The sequence below is a fragment of the Rhinolophus hipposideros genome (genome assembly GCF_964194185.1).
Source record: "Rhinolophus hipposideros genome assembly, chromosome: 2".
Classification (NCBI taxonomy): Eukaryota; Metazoa; Chordata; class Mammalia; order Chiroptera; family Rhinolophidae; genus Rhinolophus; species Rhinolophus hipposideros.
In genome coordinates, this window is record NC_138048.1 from 59668117 (window position 1) to 59693734 (window position 25618).

The 25618-nt window shown below is 47.1% G+C and overlaps 1 protein-coding gene across 4 annotated transcripts in view; it reads left to right on the forward strand.

Annotated features, from left to right (window-relative positions):
* MASP1 (MBL associated serine protease 1) overlaps window positions 1-25210 on the forward strand; it is a 66519-nt gene extending 41309 nt beyond the window's left edge. For 2 of the 4 annotated variants that reach the window (XM_081071624.1, XM_081071623.1), the window contains 3 exons: window positions 416-553; window positions 1332-1406; window positions 5445-7913. In XM_081071624.1, the coding sequence (XP_080927750.1) occupies window positions 416-553; window positions 1332-1406; window positions 5445-6328 (1097 nt within the window). In that variant the 3' untranslated portion in view covers window positions 6329-7913. Of the gene's footprint in view, window positions 1-415; window positions 554-1331; window positions 1407-5444; window positions 7920-11891; window positions 12030-15526; window positions 15641-16548; window positions 16735-18533; window positions 18602-20597; window positions 20698-21160 lie in introns of those variants that run through there. The other 2 variants (XM_081071622.1, XM_081071621.1) reach the window with 2 other exon arrangements.
* The last annotated feature ends 408 nt before the right edge of the window (window positions 25211-25618 follow it).

Genomic DNA, 25618 nt, shown 5'->3' on the forward strand with positions numbered 1-25618 from the left:
GAACTGAATATTTTTTATTCATGCCAGCCAGAATTTTCATGCAGAGCCACAGGCTTCATGCTTGGGCAGAAGAGGCTAAGAGGGTTACATAATAGAACTGGAAGTCAAGGAAAGGGTCCTAGTGGGAAAGAGACGAGTCTGCTTAAATCTCAGCAGACTTGCCCTTGCCCTAAAATTGACACCAGGACAGGTGAGTTGACCACACAGTAGATGGGAGAGACCCCAAAAGCAGGGCCCCTGGTGACTACACATGTTGCACCCTCCACAACCCCTGGGGCACCATTCTCATAGACTATAGCATTGGTTACTGAATTGTGTGTAGTACAAAACCTGCACATCTGTATGAGACAGACCCACCAGAGGGCCCCAAGAACAGCAAAGGGTAATTGAGGGATCTCCCTCTTTCCTCTCTCAGTTGCAGAATGTGGATCCCCAGCAGAGCTGGAACATGGACTGATCACCTTCTCCACCGGGAACAACCTCACCACATACAAATCTGAGATCAGATACTCCTGCCAGCAGCCTTACTACAAGATGTTCCACAATATCACAGGTGAGACCCGTATGCTGAATCAGCCCCCTCCCACCTCACATCCGATGGGTCTCAGGATTGTGCTGGGGGCTGAAACGGACAGTCAGTTGGCCACGGTTTGGGAGGAATTAGGTGGTGAAACACTTGAAAACATGTTTTGTCTCCCCCTGGCTCAGACCTGCACCCCAAGATCTAGGCCACAGGGCATTCCTTCCCACACTCACAGTCTCCCACAGAGAAGTACCCCTCAGGGAGATGGGAAGGCCTATCAGTTCTGCTCTGCTACAGAGTGGCACTAAGAAAATTCTCCCAATTTCTCAAAGCCTCCAAGTTCTCACTTCAAAAAGGGAGCAGTGATATAGCTCACAGAGCTACCATAAGTCTCAGATGAGAGTTTGTTAAGTGGAGAAGAAAGGGAAGGGCAAGTGCACCACAGAGCTCTGTGTGAATCAAGGCCTGTGTGACTAATGAGAAGTGTCCGCCAGGGCTGAGCAGGGCCGGGAGGGAGGGAGCAGGAGTCGTATTGTGCAGAGCCTTGGACACCATGCTGAAGCATGTGGTGATTGTTTCTGAGGCAACGGGGAGCTGTTGGTGACACTGAGCAAAGGTGGGACACGGTCAGATTCTCATTTTAGAAAGAGGCTTCAGGCTGCCGAGAAGACTGGCTAGAGGGAAAGGCATCAGAAAAATGATTTGGAAGACTTGCAATGATCCACAATACAGAAATTAAGAACCCAGATCTATAGAACCAATGTGCTAACAACCAACCACGTTCTCCAATTTTTCCTCACTCTCCCAGGCATATATACCTGCTCTGCCCAAGGAGTCTGGATGAATGAAGTCCTGGGGAGAGACCAACCCATCTGCCTGCCAGGTACCTCACCCTCAAGTCCTCTACCTCCAGGTCTCCCATCCAAGGCCTTCGGGCGGCAGGTGCTCTGGCTGTTAATGGAACGGGAAATGGGTGACATGGTGCTTTGACTTTTTTTTAAGAGACACCTTCAGAGGGTCAAAGATCAGAGAAGCTCAGCCTCATACCTCAAACCAACCAGCCACTATGTTCACCTGCTCTATCGCTTCAAGAGCCTCCTGTCTCCTCTCTCTGCAGTTCTACTCCCTTCACACCAGGTTTTTCATCCCACACAGTCTGTGCGTGTTGGGAAAATCAAGAAACTGAGCACCCCATCATCAAGCACTCACTACTGTAGAGAAAACAAACAACATCAGACAAATAACCGTAGGACAGAGTAAGGAGTTCTTTCAAAGAGCAATGTGTGCAAGTCTTACTGACTGTGGCCTCCCCATGGCTCACCTACTGACCACACTTTAAAATGAGAAAAGACTTGTGGTAACAGGGGGTGTCACTGTGCATATGGATTTAGGGGATATTTTGTGGATATCTGTGTTAGTATGAAAAGTATGGATGATTTGCGTCATAATCATTGTTACATATATATACATACATATATACATATATACACACACATATATGTATATATATATGTACACATATATATATACACACACATACAAATCAACTTATTAGAAAACCATAGCCCTATATGCACACTGCAGGGTTAAACAAACAAACCCGAGAAATTAAATTTAATATTCACCACACAGAAATTTACACTTTAAAAAAAGCAAGAATAGCAATAATTGAAAGACACAATCATTCAAAATAACATTCAGAAGCAGCACTGATTCTGTCTGCATTTGCTTGAAGCCATGGGAGCTTTGCAGTGTGATTAAATGTTGGGGCACTTGTATTTTACTTAATTCGAGTGTTGGTAGATGGAGAAAGTGTTTCATTAGACTGGCATATTTTAGTAACCCTCAGTATCACTCAGTAGGCTTCTGGATGTTAGACATTAAAATGGAAAGGCTATCAGCTCACCTAAGAACTGAAGAAAGTGCCAGCATTTGTGAATCAGTTTGGGTCCTCACAGAAGCTATGAGATCCTAGAGAAGGAGGAAGTCATTTCACATGGTTGTCTAGGAGTGGAAGGGTGAAGACTGGCTAGGAAGACATCACTTAGGAAGGCCTTAGCCTAAGAAAGAATTCATGAGCAGGTGGAACAGGGAAAAGGTCAACCCACCCACACTCTACTGATCCCCATCATCTCACTTAGGCTTAGCCAGGAGCACATCCAAGGGCACAGTTGAGGTATCAGAGAAGATGGGCAATGGTGGAGCTCTGACAAACTGGAGGGTCAAATCCTCATTTTGCTAAAACACTCTGTGGGCCAAAGAAAACACTCCTGCAGGTGGATTCCATCCTGGGAAGCCATGTTGCAACCTCTGGAAAGGGAAGAGGCGCTGAGCTGGGAGTTAGGGGCCTGGGTCCTAGTCCTGGTGCTATCATTCCCTAATTGTGATCTTTGGTAAGTGACGTCGCCTCTCTGGGACTAGCATTCCTTACCTCAAAAGTGAGGGAGTAGGACCATGTGATCCATGACATTCTGTAACTTTTAATAGTCCTCATCTTCTATATTTATAGAAAGCATCTTGGTACAATGAGTCATGAAATTCTTGTAACACCTCGTGGTGGGTAGAACTATGGTGTATCACTGGACCAGGCCGGAGATTTCTAAATTCTCTCCTCCTGAAATACTGAGATTGAACCCAGAAGCAAGGCAAAATGGAGAAAGCCATTTCACTGAGCATCATAATATCCACCTTTCCAAGAAAACTGTTAAGCAAATATTATTTGCCCCTTATTTTACACATGAAAAAATAGGATCAGTGAGATACAATGATTAGTCCAAGGCTACCCACAGAAAGTTAGGTGCAGAGCTGGAAGGTGAGCCCAAGATTTTTGATGTCAACACAAGCAATGCTGAGCCATTCTTGATTATGATTGCATTTTATGCTATCCTCATGAACCCAAAATTCTAGAATATCACATATTTGTTTTAAGAGTCCTCCCTCAGTACTTCCACTCTTCTAGAGACCAAGTCTGGCTTCAGCACAGCTGAAGATATGGAATTTCAAGAAGATTCCCTTGTCCCAGGAAAAACTAAATATAGAATGGTACTAGCCAAAAAGAATAGCCCCATTTCCCATGAGCACTCCCAACCTCTTAAAAGGACAAGAGCATATCAAAAAGATAAACAAACTTTAGTGGCGAAAATGAAGCTAGAGTCAGAAGAAACAGGCTCTATTTCTAGCTCTGTTACTAATGACTGAGCACGTCACTTGCCTTCTCTGAACCTCGGTTTCTCCATCTGTAAATTAGACGTTCTCCAAGCTTCCCCAATTCTGACATTCTGTGACCTGGGGTATGCCACTGGCACGTTGGTTGAGAAAAGGCACCATTCGGCACTGGTTTTGTTGTGACCATGGACTAGCCACAGGCGTGTCCCTCACCAGATGAGGGCCTTTGGGCACTAGATAAATTGTGCAGGACTGATCCCAAACCTGCCTTGAGATGTCATCTTGTAGACTGATGCTTGTAATTGGGAGTCTGGCCTTCAACTCTGAAAGCCACATCTGGATTAGCAAATGCTAGCTCACATCTGGCCTGGGATGAACGACAGGGTGCCTCAGGATCATGTAAAATGCATTTGGCATCAGGAAGAAGAGCATCTGGAAAGCATTAGTTTGCTGAAAGCCTGACCTCCCAAAGTTGCCAAGAAAACTCAAATGCTCTTTGGTCTTTAAAGGATTGTTGATGGTTTCCAGGGCCAGAAATGTAGCCTGGCCATTTGCAACCAAAAGGAGGCCCACACTCATACCAGGCTTACTTCCCAGCCCTAAAAACCATGCTGGGAAGGGCCCATGTTTTTAGCCAGCGGGGGGCTGGTACTGAAGACCCTCTGCTGATGAGCCAAAAGTGTTTGGCCGCAGGAGGCTGGCGGTGCATGTGCATGCTCGGGGTACAGCTCGGTGGAATGAAGTTTGATCAGACCTTTCTTCTTCCCTTGAAGGTACTACAAGGTTCCTAGGTGCAATGATGGGTGGCTCAGCACAGAGCCCACGCATCATTGCTTGTAGATTATGCCACCTTTCCCTAACCTTCAATGCCCTGGGTATCCATTCACAGAATGAGTCCTTTATGCTAAGGAAGAAAAGGTTAGAGGGCTCGTGACCATGATCTTTACATGAAATAAGTCATTGTGACATACAGGAAAAGACATTGATCTGAGAATCTAGTTATGCCCCTGCTACTTACCTTACTAGCCCTATGGTCTTGGGCTAGTCACTTAACCGCTAGAAAGTTTACTCACCTATAAAATGGCGGTGGCCGTGGCAAATGAAATAAAAGTCAAAGGAATTTGGAATTTAAAGTATCCTTGGAGATCATCTTGATCAATAGCTTCATTAGGAAGATAAAAAATTGAAATCCAGAAAGGGAAATTTAGTTACCCAGAGTCACAAAGGACCTAGGAGAGAAAAGCCAGGTCAAGGCCTCAGGTGTGTTAGCTCCCAGGTCAGTGTTTGCTCTGTCCTGCTAAGTGGTCTTTTAGTTTCCTTCCATCTCTCAAATCCCATGACCTGTGATTTTCACACATTTTCTAAGCACCTACAGTATGGACTATGTCTGGGATACGAGCTGCCCTTCTAGAAAAGAAAGGGAAAAGGGGATCCCTGCCAAAGAGAGGCCAGGCTCAAGATGGTCCAGGCCAAAAGTGATCCTTGCTAGAAATGGTTCAAGATGGTGAAGGTCCCATACATGAAATGGTCTGTTCCCCAGATGGCCCTGGCTACAGCACGGCCAGACTAGAAAGACTTGGGCCAAATAAGAGCCTGCACAGAGCTTTCTGAGGCCAGTGTGGCCTCACGATGTAGAGTAGGGTCCCTTGGTGGCATAATCTACAGTGGGTGAGATGTGAATTTCTTTTGCTGACTCTTTTCCCATGGTTGACCTGACGAGTCTCTGTCTCTTGTCCCCACTCCCTTCTCCTTACAGTGTGTGGTCAGCCCTCCCGCTCCCTGCCAAACCTGGTGAAGCGGATCATCGGGGGCCGGAATGCTGAGCCCGGCCTCTTCCCCTGGCAGGCCCTCATCGTGGTGGAAGATACCTCGAGGGTGCCAAACGACAAGTGGTTTGGGAGTGGGGCCCTGCTCTCTGAGTCTTGGATCCTCACGGCAGCCCATGTGCTGCGCTCCCAGCGCAGAGACAACACAGTGATCCCGGTCTCCAAGGAGCATATCACTGTCTACCTGGGCCTGCATGACATACGGGACAAATCGGGGGCGGCCAACAGCTCAGCTGCCCGAGTGGTGCTTCACCCAGACTTCAACATCCAGAACTACAACCACGACATAGCTCTGGTACAGCTCCAGGAGCCTGTGCCACTGGGACCCCACATCATGCCCATCTGCCTGCCGAGGCCCGAGCCCGAAGGCCCGGCGCCCCACACGCTGGGCCTGGTGGCTGGCTGGGGCATCTCCAATCCTAATGTGACAGTGGATGAGATCATCAGCAGCGGCACGCGGACCTTGTCAGATATCCTGCAGTATGTCAAGTTACCCGTGGTACCACACGCTGAGTGCAAAACCAGCTATGAGTCCCGCTTGGGCAACTACAGTGTCACTGAGAATATGTTCTGTGCCGGCTACTATGAGGGTGGCAAGGATACATGCCTTGGAGACAGCGGCGGGGCATTTGTCCTCCTTGATGACTTAAGCCAGAGCTGGGTGGCCCAAGGCCTGGTGTCCTGGGGGGGCCCTGAAGAATGTGGCAGCAAGCAGGTCTATGGGGTCTACACGAAGGTCTCCAACTATGTGGACTGGGTCTGGGAGCAGCTGGGCTCCCCACAAGGTCTGGGAGAGCTCCAGGTGGAGCGGTGAGCTGACCGACCTCCTCAGGGCCTGCCTGCCCTGCCCCAGCCCAGCTGAGGCTGCCCACACACTTCTGATGGCACCCTCCCTGTTACTCACCAGACTAGATGGAACGGAACATGCTGCTCCCACCCTCCTGAGACAGCCCCAGGACCCCGAGAGGCAGCAGTGTGGTATCAGGGGAAAGTCTCTACCCAAGAATCCTGGGTCCACGGCCCTGGGCAAGTCCTTTCCCTTCTTCAGGCCTTGCCGTCCTCAGCAATACGAGGGAGCTAGATGTCTGGGCCAGTCCTAGCACTCCTCTCCGGGACTGCTTTACCCAGTGACCTTATTCACTCCGATTCAATTATCAAACCCCATGTTGGTAGAACTGGGCCTGATTGTTAGAAAATGTTTCCTTACATTGAGCTGAATTCTGAGTCCATATATTTTCCCAGTTCTGCCCTCTGAGCACAGAGAAGTCTAGTCCCTCCTCTAGGAGAAAACCACTCAGTGTGGGGGAGACAAGGATCATAGCCTGAAAGCCCCTCTCTCTTCGTGTAACCGCTACAGTATTCTTATCCCTGGGGTTTCTCTCCCCAAAGCTTCTTGCAGTCCAGGCCTTAGCCCTCAAGTTCCCTGCTGAAGGAATTTTACAGGACAGGAGAAAGCTGGGAAGGTTTGGGTAACTGGGGGGGACACAATAGCAGTGGGAGGCTCCCCAGTCCTGTTAAATTCCTGTTGTCAACTCAGAATACGTCACTTGGACCCATATGTTACACTCAAATACCAGCTGATGACATGGTGTGTCCACAGCTGCAGCTCCAGACAAGCACCACGCAACCTTCCAGCCTTGAAACGCATCATCTGAAAAGGTTTACTAGCCCCAGCCCCAGGCATGAAGACTCACCTGGATCGCTTGGAAAAAAAGAGAAAGCCTACATGGTGCCCTGCTGTGCTTCGGGGCGAGAAAATGGAAGAAGAATGGGCTCAGGATGTTACAAGTGACATGACACCACCAGGCTGCACAGGGTCTGAGCTCTTCGGAAAATTCACCCAACGTGGCTGTTCAGAGAAAAGCACTCCTCCGGCTTCCAGAAGCCAGAGTGAGGGGAGGCAGAGACTTGCCCATGAAAGGCAATGAGAAGAGACAGAGAGAGCCAAGAGTCCTGGGCTCTAGTCCCAGCTCTGCCCCCAACTGGCTGTATAACATTTAACAAATCACTTTCCTTCTCTGGGCCTCAGTTTCCCCATCTGTAAAAGGAAGGCATTAGATCCCCCTCAGGGTCCTTCCACCTCCAACACTCAGTGCTTCTGATTGCCCGCACCCTGACCCTCAGGGGCTGACGGTCCATCGCCTCCCAGAGCTGGCTGTCCTGTGATTCTCCATCAGAGACTGGCGGCCAGAGAAGTCCCTGAGTGGGATTCCAAGAGAACAATGGGAAGTGCCCACTTTTCTAACTGGCTCATGAAACCACACTCCTATGTCTATGAAGTGTATGTAGAGGATGCTATATATTGTATGTATTATGTCACAAGCTTCACTACTCTGTAAGGTGCCTCTGCACTCTGTCTCTCCTGTCAGTGTTCTAAAGTGGAAATAAAACCTCCATGGAAAAGCAACAGCCTCCATTTGGGGGTTTGGTCATTGCTGACGTTTGTTTTGTTTTGACACTTTCAAGAGAAACTGGCCCCTCATTAAGCCAAAACCTGTCCCATTGCAGAAGTACAAATTTGTCATCTACAACATCATCCAAGAAGGGGTGATGAAGAATGGGGGTGGCTGTTGACACGTGCCCTCTCAGAGGCTGCGCATTCCTTCATTACATTGCATTGCCTGCTATTCAAGCCGTTGACTTCAAAGAGTTTAAACTAGCATGCAAAGTAAGATCATGTACATCTAGGTCTCACACAGTCAAAAGGAGTTAAATGTCACAAGAGGAGTGGAGATTGCAGTATTAGGGGAACTTAAGAGAGCAAGAAATCCATACAGAGGAAAGGGGATCTGGAGAGCTTTGCAGAGAGGTTGTATAGACTGCCCTGGGCTAGGGACAGGACAGGCAAAGTGGACGAAGCCTACACAGGAAAGCGTGCCATGAGTGGAGTGAACAATGGGGATTAAAGCAGAGGGGAAAGCATCTCGAAAGCCACGCTATGTCTGCACTCTATCCTGCAACTAGTGATTCTCTAATTTCAGGTGTATCAGAGTTACCTAGGATGCTTGTGAAATTCTGAATCAGCAGGTCTGAGGGTGGGCCGCATGGTGGGGCAAGTGGTGTACGGGGAGGGACTGAGCTAGAGAGAGTGATTGGGAAGCTACTGCAACCATTCTGGAGAGAGATGGTGAACACCCACCAGACCTAGGGCTGTGACAGTGCAGATGTGGGGGAAGAGGCGGGTAAAAACATTTAAGTAGTGCATTGGACAGGGCTTTGTGTCTGGGCTTAGAAATAGTGCAGGTGCCAGGGTGGCACAAGCTAGCCTGCTCCTAAGGGCTGTCCTAGGGATGCACTCCTGCTGTGCCTTTGTTTGGAATTTGTGTCAGAATGAAAATGTCATGCTTTTTACCCTACTGAGAACTGAAAGAATCCTAAGTTATGTTTTGCACTTTGTATTTAGCAGGTTTCAAGTATTATCATGTCTTGTGTTCTATGACATTTCAGATTTTTACTTTCCCCTAGACAGTTGGACTGTATGTTGTGACATATTGAGACACTGAAGTGTCATGAGGTCACACGGAGAGCACACTGTGACATGGAGCAGAGGAGACACATTACTCTCTGCTTCTCCTGGTGATTTTTTTGCTGGTTTAGTGGCTAATTGAATATGGGGGTTGAAGGAGAGCAAGGCGACAAGGATGAGGCCTGTGCAGACACCAGCAGACATCTGGAATAACAAAGGGGAGAAGGTGGGTGAAGAGTGGAGGCCAGGGCGTGGCTTTGCTGTGCTGGGAGAGTTTATGAGCCACCCAGGTGGAGACTTAATGAGCGAATATTTCAGAGCAGGGGGCAGATTAGAGATACTGAGTCGAAATCCAACAGGGTATAGGAGGTATGATGGTATAGGAGGCGATGGTATTATCTGCTGGAAGTTTGCAGGAAAAAAGGTGGAAAGGCAGGCTGAACAAGGGAAACAGCAACATGTATAACCTTTAATAAATCACTTTCCTTTTCTCGGCCTCAATTTCCCCATCTGCAGCTTGGGAGACAAGGAGAGAAGAAATGAGACAAAAAAGAGGGATCAGAAACACAGGAAGAAATATGCTTCAGATCCCAGGGAGTGTCAAGAGGGATGAAAAGTAGTCAATAGTGCAAACGCCACAGGATAGCCCAGAGGAATGCTTCCGACTGGAATGCCCCAGGGACAGGGACCCAGTCACTACTGCCAGCTCTGAGAGAGGAGCCAGGGGGCAGGCCAGGTGCTGGTGTTTAAGGTCCCTAAGGCTCCCTCTCTCCTCCTCTGTCCCCTCCTCCTCCTCTCTCTTCTATCTCTCTCCGTTCCTCCCTCCCTCCCCACTTTCCTCCCTCCATCCTTCTCCAGACTTCTTTTAGGTTTTACCTCTTTTCTGAGGCAGGAAACTGCCCTTACATCCTCCCTTATCTTATAGTAAAAAGTCTTTGCTCAGTTCTCTGGGTTTTGGTTTCTTGAAACATACAAGTCTTTTACTACAACCCCTGACTCTTCAAATGAAAGTTTGTATTTCTACACTTTGTTTTGTGCTTTGCTCTCTCAAAAGTCAAAGCTGTATCTAGCTTCACCTAAAAGACTAGACGCTCCAGCTTCACTAGTCAGGAGTCACAGGACAAGGAGACTTCCTAGGGATGAAAATACAGGAGATAAAATTTCAAATTGTATCTCCCTGTACATGGACATATCACTGTTGAAGTTCCATTTATTGGCCCAGAGCCATTTTATCTCCATCTGTGGTTGTGGAGCTATTAAATATTCAAATGGCCACTTTGCTTCCAAGTTTGTGCAGAACATGGCACTTCCTCCAAATTTATCCCCAAAGGACAGAGAAGGATGTGGAGACTGAGTATCAACTCCTCTTTCCAGAAGCTTGACTATGGATGAGAGGAGGAGAGACTTTGAAATGAACGGAAGCAGGGAAAATGGAAGTTTGATTTTAGAATGAGAATTCTAAAATGTTTTGGACACATAGAGAAAAGAGAGATGCGTGATACAGGAGAGGGGTGAGTATCTCCAAAGCCAGGTCCCCAAGAGTTTGGAAGTGAGGAGCTCCAAAGCCTGGAATTAGTTCTGAAGAGAAGCAAGTTTACAGAGGTAGCAGGTTGGAGAGGGGTTGGTTGGGGGAGATTTTACTCAGTGGCCTCTGAGCATCTCTGGGAATGGGGGCAGGAGGTCAGCTTGGGGCAGCTGGCTGAGAGCAGGTAGAATTGATGATGCTCGGAGATGCTCAAGAGGCAGGCAAAGTTGCAGCACATACATCTGAGATTTTCCTCAGCTCTACTCAGCAGCCTGGTGACAGCTGGATCCAGAGACTTAAGGGATGAGGGCTCTGGGAAGTCACATAGGTAGTAAGAGTCAGTGGTACTGGCCAGAGTGGGAAAAGCCCCGAGTTGGAAGTCAGGAGACCTAGAAATGGACTCTTGCTACTAACTTACAGGATAACTTTTGGCAAGTCAATTCACTTCTCTAGGCCTCAGTTTCCTTAGCTGCGTGATGGAGGGATGGCCTAGATGGTCTCCAAGGGCTTCAGCTGTAAGATTCGTGTGTGCTGTGTCCGTGAGTCCAAGTCCATGGAAACACAGTATGAAGCAGGCAGTCACTGGTTGGGGGCGGGGAGGGGTATTCAGTCCCCAAGGCCCTGAGGCAGGGCTTCTCTGAGGCGAAGAGATCCCTGTGGATGGAGCATGACATTTGTTTATTAGTCAGGACTCTCCTTTTAAGTGACAGAAACACAATATAAACAGTTTCGGGGGGAGGGCGTGGGCAGCGAGTGAATTATAGGCTCACATAGCTGAAAAGTCTATATCAAAAGGCTTCAGGTATGGTTAAATCAAGGAGCTCAAATATTAGGATACAAGCTCTCTCTTGCTTCACTCCTCATTTTCTGAACGCAGCGCCTTAGCCCGCTCGGCCATCCTGACATCACTCCTCATTTTCTAGCTTCACTTTTCTATGTTAGTAGCATCATTCTCAGCAGGTTCTCCATGAAGTGATCATTGGCATACCTGGGCTTATAGCCAGTAGCTTAGCAACCCCATCTGATAAAGGCCCTCTCTTTCTCCAATACGCTTAGCAAAACTCCCAAGTCAGACTCATTGCCCTGGCCAGGGTTTCATTCCCATCTCTGAGCAATTGTTGGGACCAGAGGATGAGAGGGTTTAATTAGTCAGGTCTGGGTCACTTTCCTACCCCTGGAATCCGAGTTGGTAAAGTCACTCCAAGTCAGGATATATGGACTAAGCATGGGAGAAGAGTGGATCCCAGAGGAAAACTGGCGTGCTATCACCGGAAGGGGCAATGGATGCTGGGAGATGTTCCTTACAGAAGGTGATGAGCTGGTAGCTCTGGCAAGGGGCAAGATGGAGCCCAGAGTGTGATGTGTCCCTCCCTCCCTTGGCTGCAGTGTGCGGGCTCCCCAAGTTTTCCCGGAAGCTGATGGCCAGGATCTTCAATGGACGCCCGGCTGTAAAGGGCACCACACCTTGGATTGCCATGCTGTCGCACCTGAATGGGCAGCCCTTCTGTGGGGGCTCCCTTCTAGGTAAGGAGACGGTGCAAGGGATGGGGGACCAGGGTTAGGTGCCAGGGTGGAAGTAAAGGGACCTGACCCTCTTTCTGAGACTGATCAGGATTTCATCATTGAGAATCATTATCCACACTGGTAGCAGGGCCCAGAAGTAATATGTGGGATACAGAGTCTTTAGCTGGAGCAAGGAGACATGTGTTCCTGTTCTAGCTGGTTCCTTCAGTCAACAAATACCTACTGAGTCCTGGTCAGTCTCTGACACTGGGAAGGGTCAGGGAGTCAGCCCCTCAAACATGGATTACAGCACAAGGCATTTACCTGCAGCTCAAAGGCAGGGTGTACCAGGGCTGTGGATCAGGGAGAACCAGGAAACTCACCCTGGAGAAGTCAGGGAAGGGAGATTAACAAAGGCCTTGAATGCCCTGCTTAGGAATTCAGATTTTATCCTGAATGCTGCTGCAGGTTTATAAGCATGTTCTGGAAAGTTCTCTCCAAAGGCAGTGTGGATTGAAAGGAGGGAGAATCCGGAGTCCAGTTGTTCAGTGAAGTGGCTATTGCAACAGTGGAGGAGGAAGTCATTAGCTTCAGAATAAGGACAGGGGACGACATGGAAATGAGGCAGATTCAAAAGCATTTGGGAAATAGGACTGTCAGAATTTTGTAATGGATTGAATGTGGTGGGAGAAGGAGTGAGGGCAGGAAAGGAATGGCTGACACATCTTCCTGCCACAGTTTGGTTTGGATAATCTAAGGTCCATTCCAGCTCTAACAACATAAGAAAAATTAATAGCATTCTAGAGTCCCGAGCCAGTTTCCGATTTGATCCCATCACAGAGGAAGAAGGCCTGGACGGGTCCGTGTGTGCCTGGGTTACTCCTGGGCTGCAGGCCTCCCCTCTCACTGAACCACCTCCTCCAGGGTACACTCAGGTGAGGACAACGCCTCATCAGGGATCCTTGAAGGGAGGCACCAGCCCTGGACAAGGGCTACAGTCTAGACACCTTGGGGTATGTGAAACGGCAACAGGAGTTACCCCTCCTCTGCCAAGAAATTGATCGTTATATTCCCACTAACACAAAGACGCATGGTCCCACTCTATGGAGTCCTCCCCAAGGGGCCTGGAGAATGAGTACAGGTGGGACAGGGGCAGCCCTGTGGGGAGTGGGCAGGGGCGAGGACCAAGGAAAAGAAGGGGAAAGAGGAAAAGAGAGGCAGAGCTAGAAGGACAAATATAGAGAAGACAGAAAGAGAGACAGAGAACACGAGAGAGACCTGGAAAGTAAGAGAGGGAACTAAAGAGAGATTAAGGGGAAAATAAAAGGAAACAAATACGACAAGAGGAAGAGAGACCGGTGGGTCACGAGACACCCAAGAGAGAGGAGAAATCAGGAGAGACAGAAAAACAGGGAGGAACCAAAAGTGAAGAAAGGGTCAGAAGAGAAGCAGAGAGATGGTAAGTATGGGGGAGCAGATAGAGAGATGGAGGGAGAGAGACTACATCACCAGACATTGCCGGTTTTGCTAGAACGTGAGTAAAGGAGATGGATTATGTGCCCACAGTTTTAAGAATCAGCTATTTTGGGTCCTGAGTTTTTAACTTTGATAATGTTCAGTGCTTACTGTATAGTCATCCTTCAGTGTTCTCGGGTGATTGGTTCCAGGCCCGACCCCACTGGATACCAAAATCCGCAGACGTCAAGTCCCTTATGTAAAATGCCTTAGTATTTGCACGTAATCTACACACTTCTTCCTGTATACTTTAAATCATCTCTACATAACTTATAATAGCTGATATAATGTAAATGCTATGTAAATAGTTACTATGCTGTATTATTTAAGGAATAACAACAAGAAAAAGTCTGTGTATGTTCAGTATACAAGCAACCATCCTAGAACTAACTACATAGTACATGTCAGCAACAATGTAACTTTTTTCCTAATGTTTTCGGTCCACAGTTGGTTGAATCTCTGGATCTGGAACAAGCACATACAGAGAGCTAACTGTATCTACTGCACGTTTACTCCCTGTTACTTCTGTTTTGAACATGTTGGAATCTGCTTCTCTATCTTGGCCAAACTACAAGTTCTCTCTCATGCTTTGCCCTGTACAACATTCCTAATCTAGAATCTCCTCCTCCTGTGATTCCGTTTTGTAGAGAGAGGGAGGGATGGGAGAGAGCAGAGAAAGCAGAAAAGGGGCTAAGGGAAAGAGGAAGGAGGGAAAGTACCACTTTGCAGTGTCCACACTGAAGGCTGCTTAGAGGGAGTCTGGCTCAGGGACTCAGAGTATTTGCAGAGCTGGGAAGCAAAGCTGCATCTCTGGACTGGCCATTGCACACTCCTGGGTTCATCTAAACGGCCAGAGCTCTGCACTGAGGCAGGCTCTTCTACCTGGCTACCTCATCCCACTTTCTCTACCTGGAAAATTCGGCCAACAGCCTCTGGCTATGGTCAGAGATCAAAAATGCCTCCAGCTGATCTATGTGCAGTTCCATCCAGAACCCAGTAACCAGAGCACATAGCTGACACTGAGGGGACCAAATAGAGCCTGGAACTTGCTCCAGAAAGGTACCTCTTCCTGGTGCTTTTCTTGCTGCTTGGTTCATCCTGGCTCTGCCTCTGGGTTTAGCTATTTATGGGCTTGCCATCCATTCCAAAGGATGAACTGAAGCCTGACCCTGTACTAACAAAAGGGCAGGAACTTGTCCATTGAGGGGCAAATACAGTGGAGACACAAGAAATGCTCTAAGCTGACCGTCAGGAGACCCAGGCCCTGGCCCTGGCCTGCCACTAACCTTCCGGGTAACCGTAGACATCCCTGCTTGACACCAGGCCTCAGGACCTGTATCTATACAATGAGAAGTTATGTTCAGAGCAGTGGTAGCAGTAGAATCAGCTGTGGAACTTTTAAAATATACTTGTGCTTGGGCCCCACTCCCATGAATTAGCTGGTCTGGCATCTGTCCTAAGCACAATGTGTTTTGTTTTGTTTTGTTTTTAAATTCCCCGGATGATTCTAATGTGCGCTCACAGCTGAGAAGCACCACACTAAATCAGTACTTTTCGTACTTTAGTGTGCATGGGAATTATCTTGTTAAAATCCCCAGATTTTCCTACCGAACGCAGGTTCTGATTCAATAGATCCGAGATGGGGCCTGAGAGTCTGCATTTCTAAGAAGTTTCCAAATGAGGCTGTTGATGGGGACCACAAAGTCTGAGGGGTGGCCAGTGAGTCCCAGGAGCTCCGTGGACCCACCTTGGGCTGTCTGGGTGTCCCCAACCCCACGGGGTTAAGGGAGCCCTGAAACCCTGTTTAAGATATGTAGGCTTTGGTTGCAATAGGCAGATACAATCACAGATCTACCTCCTCATCCTCAGATTAGGATATGAGTGTCTGGACGGGGGCTGTGAAATGTAATAGAGAGCAGTACCCTGGGGTAGGCCCTCAGCTTGAGACAGTCGGAGGCAGGACGGGGCAATGCAAGGCCATGTGTGTACAATTCTGTTCTCAGGCTCCAAATGGATTGTGACTGCAGCTCACTGCCTCCACCAGTCTCTGAATCCAGAGGACCCAACCCTGTATGACGTATACCTGCTCAGCCCTTCTGACTTCAAAATCATCATGGGTGAGTGAGGGGCAAGTTGATTCCTGAAGCCAGTGTGGTTCTAGGAATGGGGTGTGTCCACTCACTCATTTCTCAGCGCAGGACACCTAGGGTGAAGACCAAGCTGGACTGGAGTCCAGGAACCTGGGTCTAAGCCCAAGGCAATGATTTCCAGGTGGTGGGACCAGGACAAAGTCATTGAAGTCTAGGCCTCGGTGTTTTATAATAAACATTATATTAAGGTAAAATAAAGAGGCTGGTCTAGATAATTTCCAAAGATGCTTCAGGCTTCTAGAAAACCATGGTTGGCAACAGATCATATACATACACACCAAGCCTGTCCTCCCCTTTATAAAATCAAGACCACCAGCTGATTCAATGAGTTCAACAGATACTTACCTGCTGACATTATGCCAGGATCTAGGACACGGGGATGATTAAGATCTAGTTCCTGCCCACAAGGAGCTGACAGTTTAATAAAGGAATAAACCATGAACACAGAGACCTTTACTTTCTTATAAGAAAGAAAGCAGTAAATTCTGTAGGAGAGCAACAGATAAAATGTCAGGGAAAAGGCTTCTAACTGAAAAATCTAAATCAAGAACCGGAGAGGCCTGGTGGAGGAGGCAACACGTGACTCAGGCACTGAAGGGTGTTTATACGATTTGAACATGTGGAAACGAGCCCTGGAATGAGCATTATAAGGCAGTGAGATCAGCTCATAAACAAAGACAGAGCTGGGAGCCCATGAGAATGAGTGGGGAAGGGCAGGTAGGCAGGATGACTAAGAAAAGGTATGAAGGGGAGTGAAAGAATTAAGGCTGGAAACAGGCTGGATGGGACAGGGGCTGACAGGGAGCAAGGTGTGTGTGACCTTGTCCTCTGCACCTCCATTATTTCCTCGTCTCACGTACCTTCTTCTTGCCCAGGCAAGCATTGGAGGCTCCGGTCAGATGAGACTGAACAGCATCTCGCGGTCAAACACATCTTCCTCCATCCCCTGTATGACCCTAAAACATTTGAGAATGACGTGGCTCTGGTGGAGCTGTCAAAGGGCCCGGTGCTGAATGACTTCGTGATGCCCATCTGTCTACCTGAGAGGCCCCCTGAGGAAGGTACCCCTCCCCACCCCAGATCCCAGCTCTGCAGAACAGCAGGGACCTCCTCGTCTCCAGCATTGGTGAGCCCTGGAGACGAGGAGCTCTCCAGAGCCAGTTGACAGTGTCTGCGTGATTCCTCCGCTGCCTCCCATAAAACAGCTAAGTCAGAACTGGTTCCAAAGACGCACATAGTAAACAGGCAAGCTTAGTCAGTACTGTGAATACTATATCAGTCAGCGTCCAGATAGGAAAACAGAAACCAGACGAGTTACTGTAACAGAGAGAATTTAATATAGGGTCCTGGAGAACTGGAGAAGTAAAGAGGGAATGCTGAAGGAATAGCGGTAGTACTTGCAGGAAGAAACTACCACTCCTGGGGCTGAGGGAACAAAAGGGAAGAGGTTGGAGTTAGAGACCATCGAAGCTTAGAGAGGGTACCTGTGGAGCAGGAGCCCAGACTCCTGCAGAAGGGGCCCTGAGCTGACAGTGCTAGGGAAAATGGCTGGAGCCAACCACCACTGCTGGTGAGGAATTATCGCTAGGGTGATGCCCGAAGTAATGGCAAGCCTTCTGGGAGTGCCCCCTATTTTCAGGACCACCCCCCGGCAAAGCAGAACTGTCATTTCAAAGCCTCATCTGTAGCACCCAAAGCAGAGGATAGAAAGGTAAGTTTGGAGCTGAGCGGCAATAGCTTAATCACCAGGGTAAATTCAAATCTCCATGCTGCCATTTCCTAGTTGACTGACCTTGAGGAAGTAAGCCAAACCTTCACACTGAGGATAAAACCCCATGGGGTGATTGTGATATTTAAATGAAATTATTTACTCAAATGTATCCAACATAGAATGAGAGTCCAACGCAGGGCTGTTGGTTTCCTTTTCATTCTATTCTAAATTCAGTGGTGCCATGTCACAGCTAAATGCCTTTAGTTCAAAGAAGTTATTTTAAAAAATTGCTGAATGAAATTCGAGGAGTATTTAGGGGAAGTAAGCCAATACGAAAGGCATGGATATGGCTCTGATTCAGTTGCTTTATATTCATTAATTTATTTACTACTTATAAAAGCCTTGTGATGTGGTATTGTAGTCCCGTTTTCCAGATGAGAAAACTGAGGGTCAGCAAGGTGAAGTGACTTACCCAAGCTACAGCTTGTAAGAACAAACCTGGGGCTGGCAATCCAGGTTTTTCAACTTAAAGCACAACGCTGTTTTCAGGATCTAGGCTCTTTTTCAAATGAAGAAATAAGTGCTCTATCAGTGCTCAACCCTTTTCCACATCACCCTGAGATTGGCCAATTTCATGGACTTCTAGCATATCAGAGCTGGAGCATGGGGGAGTTAGAGAATACCTAGTTCAGCCTCTTCGTTTTATGCATAGGGAAATTGAGACTCAGAAGGGGAGGGAGGAGTGAAGGTTTGCTAAAAGCAGCATAGCATATTGTGGCTAGACTTTTTCATTTTTTTACAGTTATTGATTGAGCACCTCCTATGTGCCAGAGCTGTTGTAGGCATGGGAATACCACAATGGACAAGATAGAGGAGATGACTGCTCTCATGGAGCCTCGGTTCCGTGCTAGTTGGCAGTGTGAGAGAATAGACAAATAAACCAGTTAATGACTCATAGAAACAAATGCCCAGACCTCTATTGCAGATAACCCCCCCAACCCAGCAGTCCTCCTCCCACCATGCTGCCTTTCTCTGAAGGGGCAAATTCAGCCCTTCTTCCACAGGCAGAGGACGAAGGGGCTGAAAGACGCGACCTTCCGAAAATGCCCCAGCAGCCTCTGTGCTCTCACTGTGTCTTCTCTCCTCCAGGGGCCGTGGTCATTGTCAGTGGATGGGGAAAGCAGTTCTTGCAAAGGTTCCCAGATACCCTGATGGAGGTGAAGTTCAATTTATGCCCTACAGAAAGTGACACGTCTGCCCTGCCTGGGACCTTCCTACTCCATGTTTCCCCTTAGGGACTTGGAGGTTAGGGCAAGGGGTGGGAGAGGGAGACACCAGGGATCCACACTTACCTCCAAAGTTCATCGGGACTTCGAATCCCAACAAGTTTCATCTGCTTGTTCTGCATGTCATGGGTCTCTAGGCGCTAAACACTGTTCACTATTTCTGTAGCTCCGCGTATGAAAAGTCTTGCAGAAAACAGCAGGCTTTTGCACTCGAAAGAATGGTCCATCTGTACACAATAAAGACTCACACAGCAGACTAAACAAGAACGGGCCAAAGAATGGGCCCTTGAGAGCCACAGTCCTTGCAGTCATGAACTTGACTGTTGCATTTAGAACTTCACATTCATGTCACTGCATAAATGAACCCTGTACTAAGAGCACGGAGACATAGCTCAAGTCCGGGCTCCTACTAACTTGCCGGGTGATCTTAAACAAGTCATTTGCCTCTCTAGACAGTACACTACCTCAAGCTGCAAAGTTAGTGGCAACACTAGATGCCCCCACGGGATGCCTGGCTCTGACATTACTGGGTTCTATGACTGCCACAGCCAGTTTCTAAATCCTTCAATGCATGCTATTTTAATGTACTTTGAAATTTTGGTTTGCAACAATGAGTCACCCCTTCATTCATTAACTCCAAGGTGTTTATTTGGTGCTTCCCATGTAGTAGTCAGTGTAATAGCTACTCGGTATGTTGGAGGATAAAAGGTATGCTGGCCTCCTCAGGCTGATAGTCAAGTGGGAGAGACTGAAAGTAGTTATCAACATGATAAATACAATGGAAAAGTGCAGGTCGCTCTGGAACGTATAACAGGGGATCTGTCCTTGTCGTAGGGGTTCGGGAGAGCTTCCCAGAGGAAGTGACGGTTAAATGACACCTGAACAACAAATAGAGGTTATTCAGGCACTTGACAGTTTGCTGAAGATATATGCTCGCAAACACCCTGCCCTGATTTCTTCTCCCCACTTATCTGGGAAGGCATGGCCCAAGAGGGACTTGAATGGCTTCCCTCCCAGCAAAGGCCAAGGAGCTGTACTTTTAGTCCATATGACCCATTCAGTTCTTGGTTTGGCTGAATGAAACGCATGTGTTTCCTCATTTTATTCCCGACATCTATGCCAACATTTAACCCCAAGCTGAATCAAAGGCAATGATAACCGCAATACCTTACTTTTATTTTATTACTTTATTGCCTCAATTTAAATATATACAGACTGACTGTGTTCCAAGCTATGTAAGACAGAAATGTACAAGATGCTGACCCAGACATAGAAACTCATACTGCAGTGAGGGAGAACGTAAGTAAATGCTTGCTACAAGGCGAGCAGCAGTAACCCTACAATACCTAATATTTATGCTTTGTTTGTAGTTTACAAAGCATCTGTTCGTTCCTCTCCTCTTTGTAAAATTCTTTGTGATGAGTATGTCAAATATTGTGACTTCCATTTTTCAGATCAGTAAATAGTCTCAGAGTTCTGAAAAACTGATTAAGCTACATGCCCCAGGCCCCACACCCAGTAATAATAGGGGTAGAAGACTGATAGGTTTTGCACATGTTGCCATATTTGAAATAATGCAGTATTTCAAATACTGCAGTATATGAAATAAAGCAGCATAATGAAATAATGCAATAATATAGCTAGGCGAGTATTATCTCCATTTTACAGATGAGAATACGGAGGCCCAGAAAGGGCAAATGACTTGCCCAAGGTCACACAGCAAGGTCATAACTGAGACTGGTCATGGATCTCCTGATTCTCCATTCAGCGTTCCTTCACCTGCACTAGAGGGCAGTTTCTGAGTCCAGGTCTAAGGTAGACCCAGGCCCATCCAGGAAGGATATGGGTAGGAGTCAGCTCTAGGGGTATCAGAACAGCAGGGACTCCTCAGCCAGGAGTGGGGACCAACAATGACCTTGTGTTACAGATCGAAATCCCAGTTGTTGACCAACACACCTGCCAAGAGGCCTATGCCCCACTGAAGAAGAAAGTGACCAGGGACATGATCTGTGCTGGGGAGAAGGAAGGTAAGTCGAGAGGCTGGCATGCAACACGGCACCACCAGCCAGAGAAAGATGCAGAGCCCTGTCATGGAAGAGCGGCAGCCCTTGGAGTCTGGCAGGCTGAATAGTAGAGGAGGGGAGGGGAGAGGCAGAGAGGGAGAAGATGATCATGAGAGGAAGGGTTCCTCTGGAGAATCCGCATCAGAGAGAAGAGTGCTAAGGAATTTCCATTGTTCCCTTTTCCAAGTGCAGCTTTTCCCCTGCGAAACAAGAAATTCTTGAACCTGCAGTTTCTAAAATCGCCGAGCTCTGAAGAGGCCCGTCCTAGAACTGCTCGGAGCCCACGTTTGAGTTAAATGGTCTCCTTGCGCCCCCTCGTGCCTAATTCTCTGGACTACAAGTCAGATGTGGGGAGAAGGAGGCTCCTTTGCATTTGGGGTTAAGGAAGGGGACACGTTACTTTCACTTGTATCTCTTTTTCATCTAGGGGGGAAGGACGCCTGTGCGGGTGATTCTGGAGGCCCCATGGTGACCCTGGATAAAGAGAAAGGCCAGTGGTACCTGGTGGGCACAGTGTCCTGGGGCGACGACTGCGGAAAGAAAGACCGCTATGGAGTATATTCCTACGTTTACCACAACAAGGGCTGGATCCAGAGCGTCACCAGAATGAAGAATTGAATTCGGTTCCTCAACCCCACGCTGTCTGTCCATGGTCAGTCGGCAGCAGAGGATAATTATCTGATGCAAGACACCCTTGCCCTACACACACCTCATTCAGTCTGTTCATTACTGATGAAAAATAGAGGCATCTCAGCCCCCCTTTTACTCTTTTTAAAGAAGCAGAATAGCTGAGTGATCAGAACACAAGGATGAATTCAGGCTCTGTCACTTACTAGCTCTGCAACATTGGGCAGATGACTTCACCTATTTGAACCTCAGTGTCTTTCTGGTCCACATTTTGGAAATGACATACCTTACCTACCTCATAAGACTCTGATAAGAATCAAATTAATTAATATATACATAGCACTTAGCAGAGTGCTGGCATAAACTAAGTGCTCAATAAATGTGACTTAGCAGAAGGTCAGTGTGAAGTTTTCTTACAAATCGTGGCTGGGTCTTAGGGCTGATTGGTGTGTGCCCTTACCCTCCACCTTGACCATCTCTTCTTTCATCTACCCCAAATGCTCTACACTTCTTCACTATCATGCACCTTTCCCAACCCCAGTCCCTTCCCCTACTCACTAAAAATGTAAAAGAGACAAGGTTTTTAGTCGTATAACATGTCCCAAAGCAATGTGCTTATGGACATGAGCTAGATACCAAATCATGAGAGTGTCTGTGAGAAGCAGGGCAGGGAGGGAGACTGGGAATGGTTGCTTGGGAAGCCAGACACCAGGTTCTAGAACTATCTCTGCCCCCAGCTCCCTGAGTGATTATGTAAATCCCTTTCCCTCATCCCTAAGGACCCTCCCAGCTCTGACAATCTAGGATCCAATGAAGCCATTTTTCCTTGATGAAAAGCGTTAAAGCCAAAGTAACCAAAAGGCAGAAATCATCTTAGGTTGCAATAGAGTTTTGACACAGATAAAATAGTGCTGCTTCAGCAATACTCATCCCTGTCCACCACACCCTGCTTCCCGAGGACTAGTACTTGTCAAGGGACCTTTCCTTATCCCTAAGCAGAGCCTCTGCTCTGGGCCCCAGCCTTCTTCCCTTCCTGAGAACCTGAGCTGCACAAGGTCAGCTTAGGTAGGCTAGACTCAGGCCACTGCACTCTGCCTCCCTATGTCCACAGCTGGCCCCAAGCAGCCATTCCCCTGATTCGTCACTCGTTTCTCACCCTGAATACCCTAGCCCCAAATGGTCCTAAGTGTTTCCCAAACAGAATGCCATCTCCTCTCTCAGCATGCTTCTAGGGATCTCATCCCCTTGAGAACTCTGAGATTTAAGCCCTTCAAGTGATCAGAAACCCCAAGTCCCTTTCTTATGTTCTATCAAAATTGGTCCTCATGGGAGATTTCACTTCTCGACCTGCATGGCGGCTGCTGGAGTCATTCAGGGTCTCTTGCTGAAAGAAGAAGATAGTGAGGAACGAGGACATATGGACATAAAACCTGGGCTGAATGCTCAGAAAGAGCAGTTCACAGCCGGATTCTCATTCTATGAGCGAGTCATTCTACCTCTCTGTGCCCTGTGATTTATTCTGTAAATGGAAGATGATAGCGGTACCCAACTCCATCAGGTATTTGTCAAGCTGGAGCTCTATTTCATACACCATGGAACTGCAATGCGAAGTTTTGGAATTGTCCTGAGTCATTCCAAAACACCATTACCTTCCTGATTCACAGCACTGTCTGGGAGCCCCCATCTACCAGGCTGTGCAGACTGCTCCGGAAACTACTGAGATGAGGGCAGCATGATTCCTACCTTCCACAAGCTCCAACAGGGAGAACTGACACATACACAAGTGACCACCATGAATCAAATGAACCCACAAAGTGCCACGTGTTGGAGCAGCACAAAGGCATTGGAGGAGGGGACATCAGGAAGGCATTCCAGAGGAGATGGTGCTGGAGCTGAACCTTCAGGAGGGTGGGCATTTCCACAGGTAGGGCAGGGAGGTCTTCCAGGTAGAAAGAGAACAGAATAAATGTCGCCTCAGGCTTTCTTCGGATTATTCTAGCTTCACTCACAAAAACAACCTGTTTAGTAGACCAATGTTCTGATTCTATGGTCAGAACCAACATCTAAAAGAGCCTTTCTTCTTAAAGCCAGACAAGGATGGGACTTAAAATAGCCTCAGGATTTGTATACAAATACAGGTTTCCCCCTCTACCCGAAAGAAGAACATTCCTAAGAAACTTTTCATAAGCCAAATGGAGTAAAGCAAAGAAGCAATTACCCTCACATACATCGTGCTAACTGATACACAAAACAATCAAGATAAAGCCCACATGCTCACATACACAGTTCTGTGGAGGCTTGATGCTAAGGTGATGAGTGTTGTTTCCGGGGAAGACACTGGCGGGGCCACTCTCACTGCTCAAGGTGCATGTTGCCTCTATAACAGCTCGCTGAAAAACAAACAGTGCGCGCTAATTTTGCTTTTGACCTTTCTTCTTAAAACTGAACATCCTCTTCAGATTTCTTTCGGTCAGTGAAATAATTACAAATGTCCGTCTTTTGCAAAAGCAAATAAAGTAAAGCAAACTTTCAAAAAGCAGGGGATGTCTGTATTGATTTCTGGCTGGACCCAGTTTATGGTTTATTCTTCCGACAGCCACTTCATCCTTATTCTGAGGAAATATCTAAATGTGCTGTGGGACTTCAGCCTAAGCTTGATCTACAGTATTACTAGATATATGAGCCCCTGCACTCCTGCTAATGTCCAAGAAACTCAAGTCGCTCACAGAGTCATAGAAGCAGATGGTTGGAGTATCTACCTCCATCTTGTCGAACTTCATGATCTCTTTCTTGAATATTTCTGGAGATGGGAAACTCACTACCTCCAAATGCAACCCATTCCAACTGCAAAATGAGCCACCTCTTACAAAGGTCTCTTCCATGCAATTAAAACCCACCTCCCTAGAATATAGTTTTTATAGCTAAAGTTATGATTCCATACTGTGAATGTTGTTATCAGTAATGATCATGCCAATTTTATTAGCAACAGAAGCTGTTGTTCTTGTAGCTAACTACACACTTGTTCCAATAAACATCTGCATTGAGTTAAGCATTCTGTTTGGCTTGTATGTTTTTCATGTACTGATGAGTCTGGTGAGTTGTGTTTTCATTTATCAACATTTCTCTGTATCTGATTAGAATCCCTGTACTATGAAAAGAGAGAAAGAGACTATAATGGGAAGACTGTATTATTGATACAATAGCATGTCTTAGGTTTTCCAGGTCAGTTCTGACTAAGTATCTTGTCCTATTGTTTTTGTAAAGTATCAAAACATCTCAGGATGCCAGTCTCTCAATATCCAAATTACATTTCTTGATTGTCACACCCAGAATAGAAAAACTTTTTTTTTTTTTTTTTTTGGATCATACGTCCACTTGTTTGGTTCAGAAAATATGGCACTATGTCTCTGAGTGGCCTGTTACGAACTGGAGTATGTATTTTGCTTCTGCCATGAGTTCATCTTGCTTCCTAGAGATAGGAATCAAAAAATCAGTGCCACCAAGAAGCCCTTCAAGCAAAAGTAGGCACGAATCAGGGAGGAGAAATCTACACCACTCAGGTGACAGAGATGGTGGCCAGTCTGAATCTAGAACAGGCCTTGAAGCAAACATACTTACGTTTTAGTGCAATATAACTTGACTCCCTCATCCACTTAATTTCTCCATCTACAAACTGGCAGAAAAATCTTTTCCCTACCCCTACTTGAGGGTTGCTGAGTCAAAAGAATTAGCAAATAGGAAAGAACTTTCTTAGCTCAAATATAAATAATGCTATGGGAAACAATCACTAACATTTCTGAGCATTTACTGTCTGACTGAGACTGTTCTAAGCTCTTACACACTTCTCTAATTTAATCCTCACGCTAACCTGTGACAAAAGTACTGTTATTATCCCCATTTTATAGGAGAGCAAACTGAAGCACAGTGAGGTTCAAATCGTGGCCCAACCTAGAAACAGCAATACCGCAGTAGCAGCAAGGACACATGGTGTTCAAATTTTGGTTTCTAATATTACCCTCCAATAAAAGGAACTCCTTGAAGAAACAGCTGATTCCAAAACTAGGGCAAGAAATATACCCTGCCCTAATATTGGTATTTTTCTGGTACAAGATGAGCCTGGAGCATCTTGTCCAGAAAGTAAGAAAGTCACATAATGATGGGAGTATGCCAAAGGGACACAGGAGACAACTGGAAGAGCTCCAATGGCCAGAGCTGGGATAATTTGAGCAAAAAACACAAATAAAATAATATTAGATTA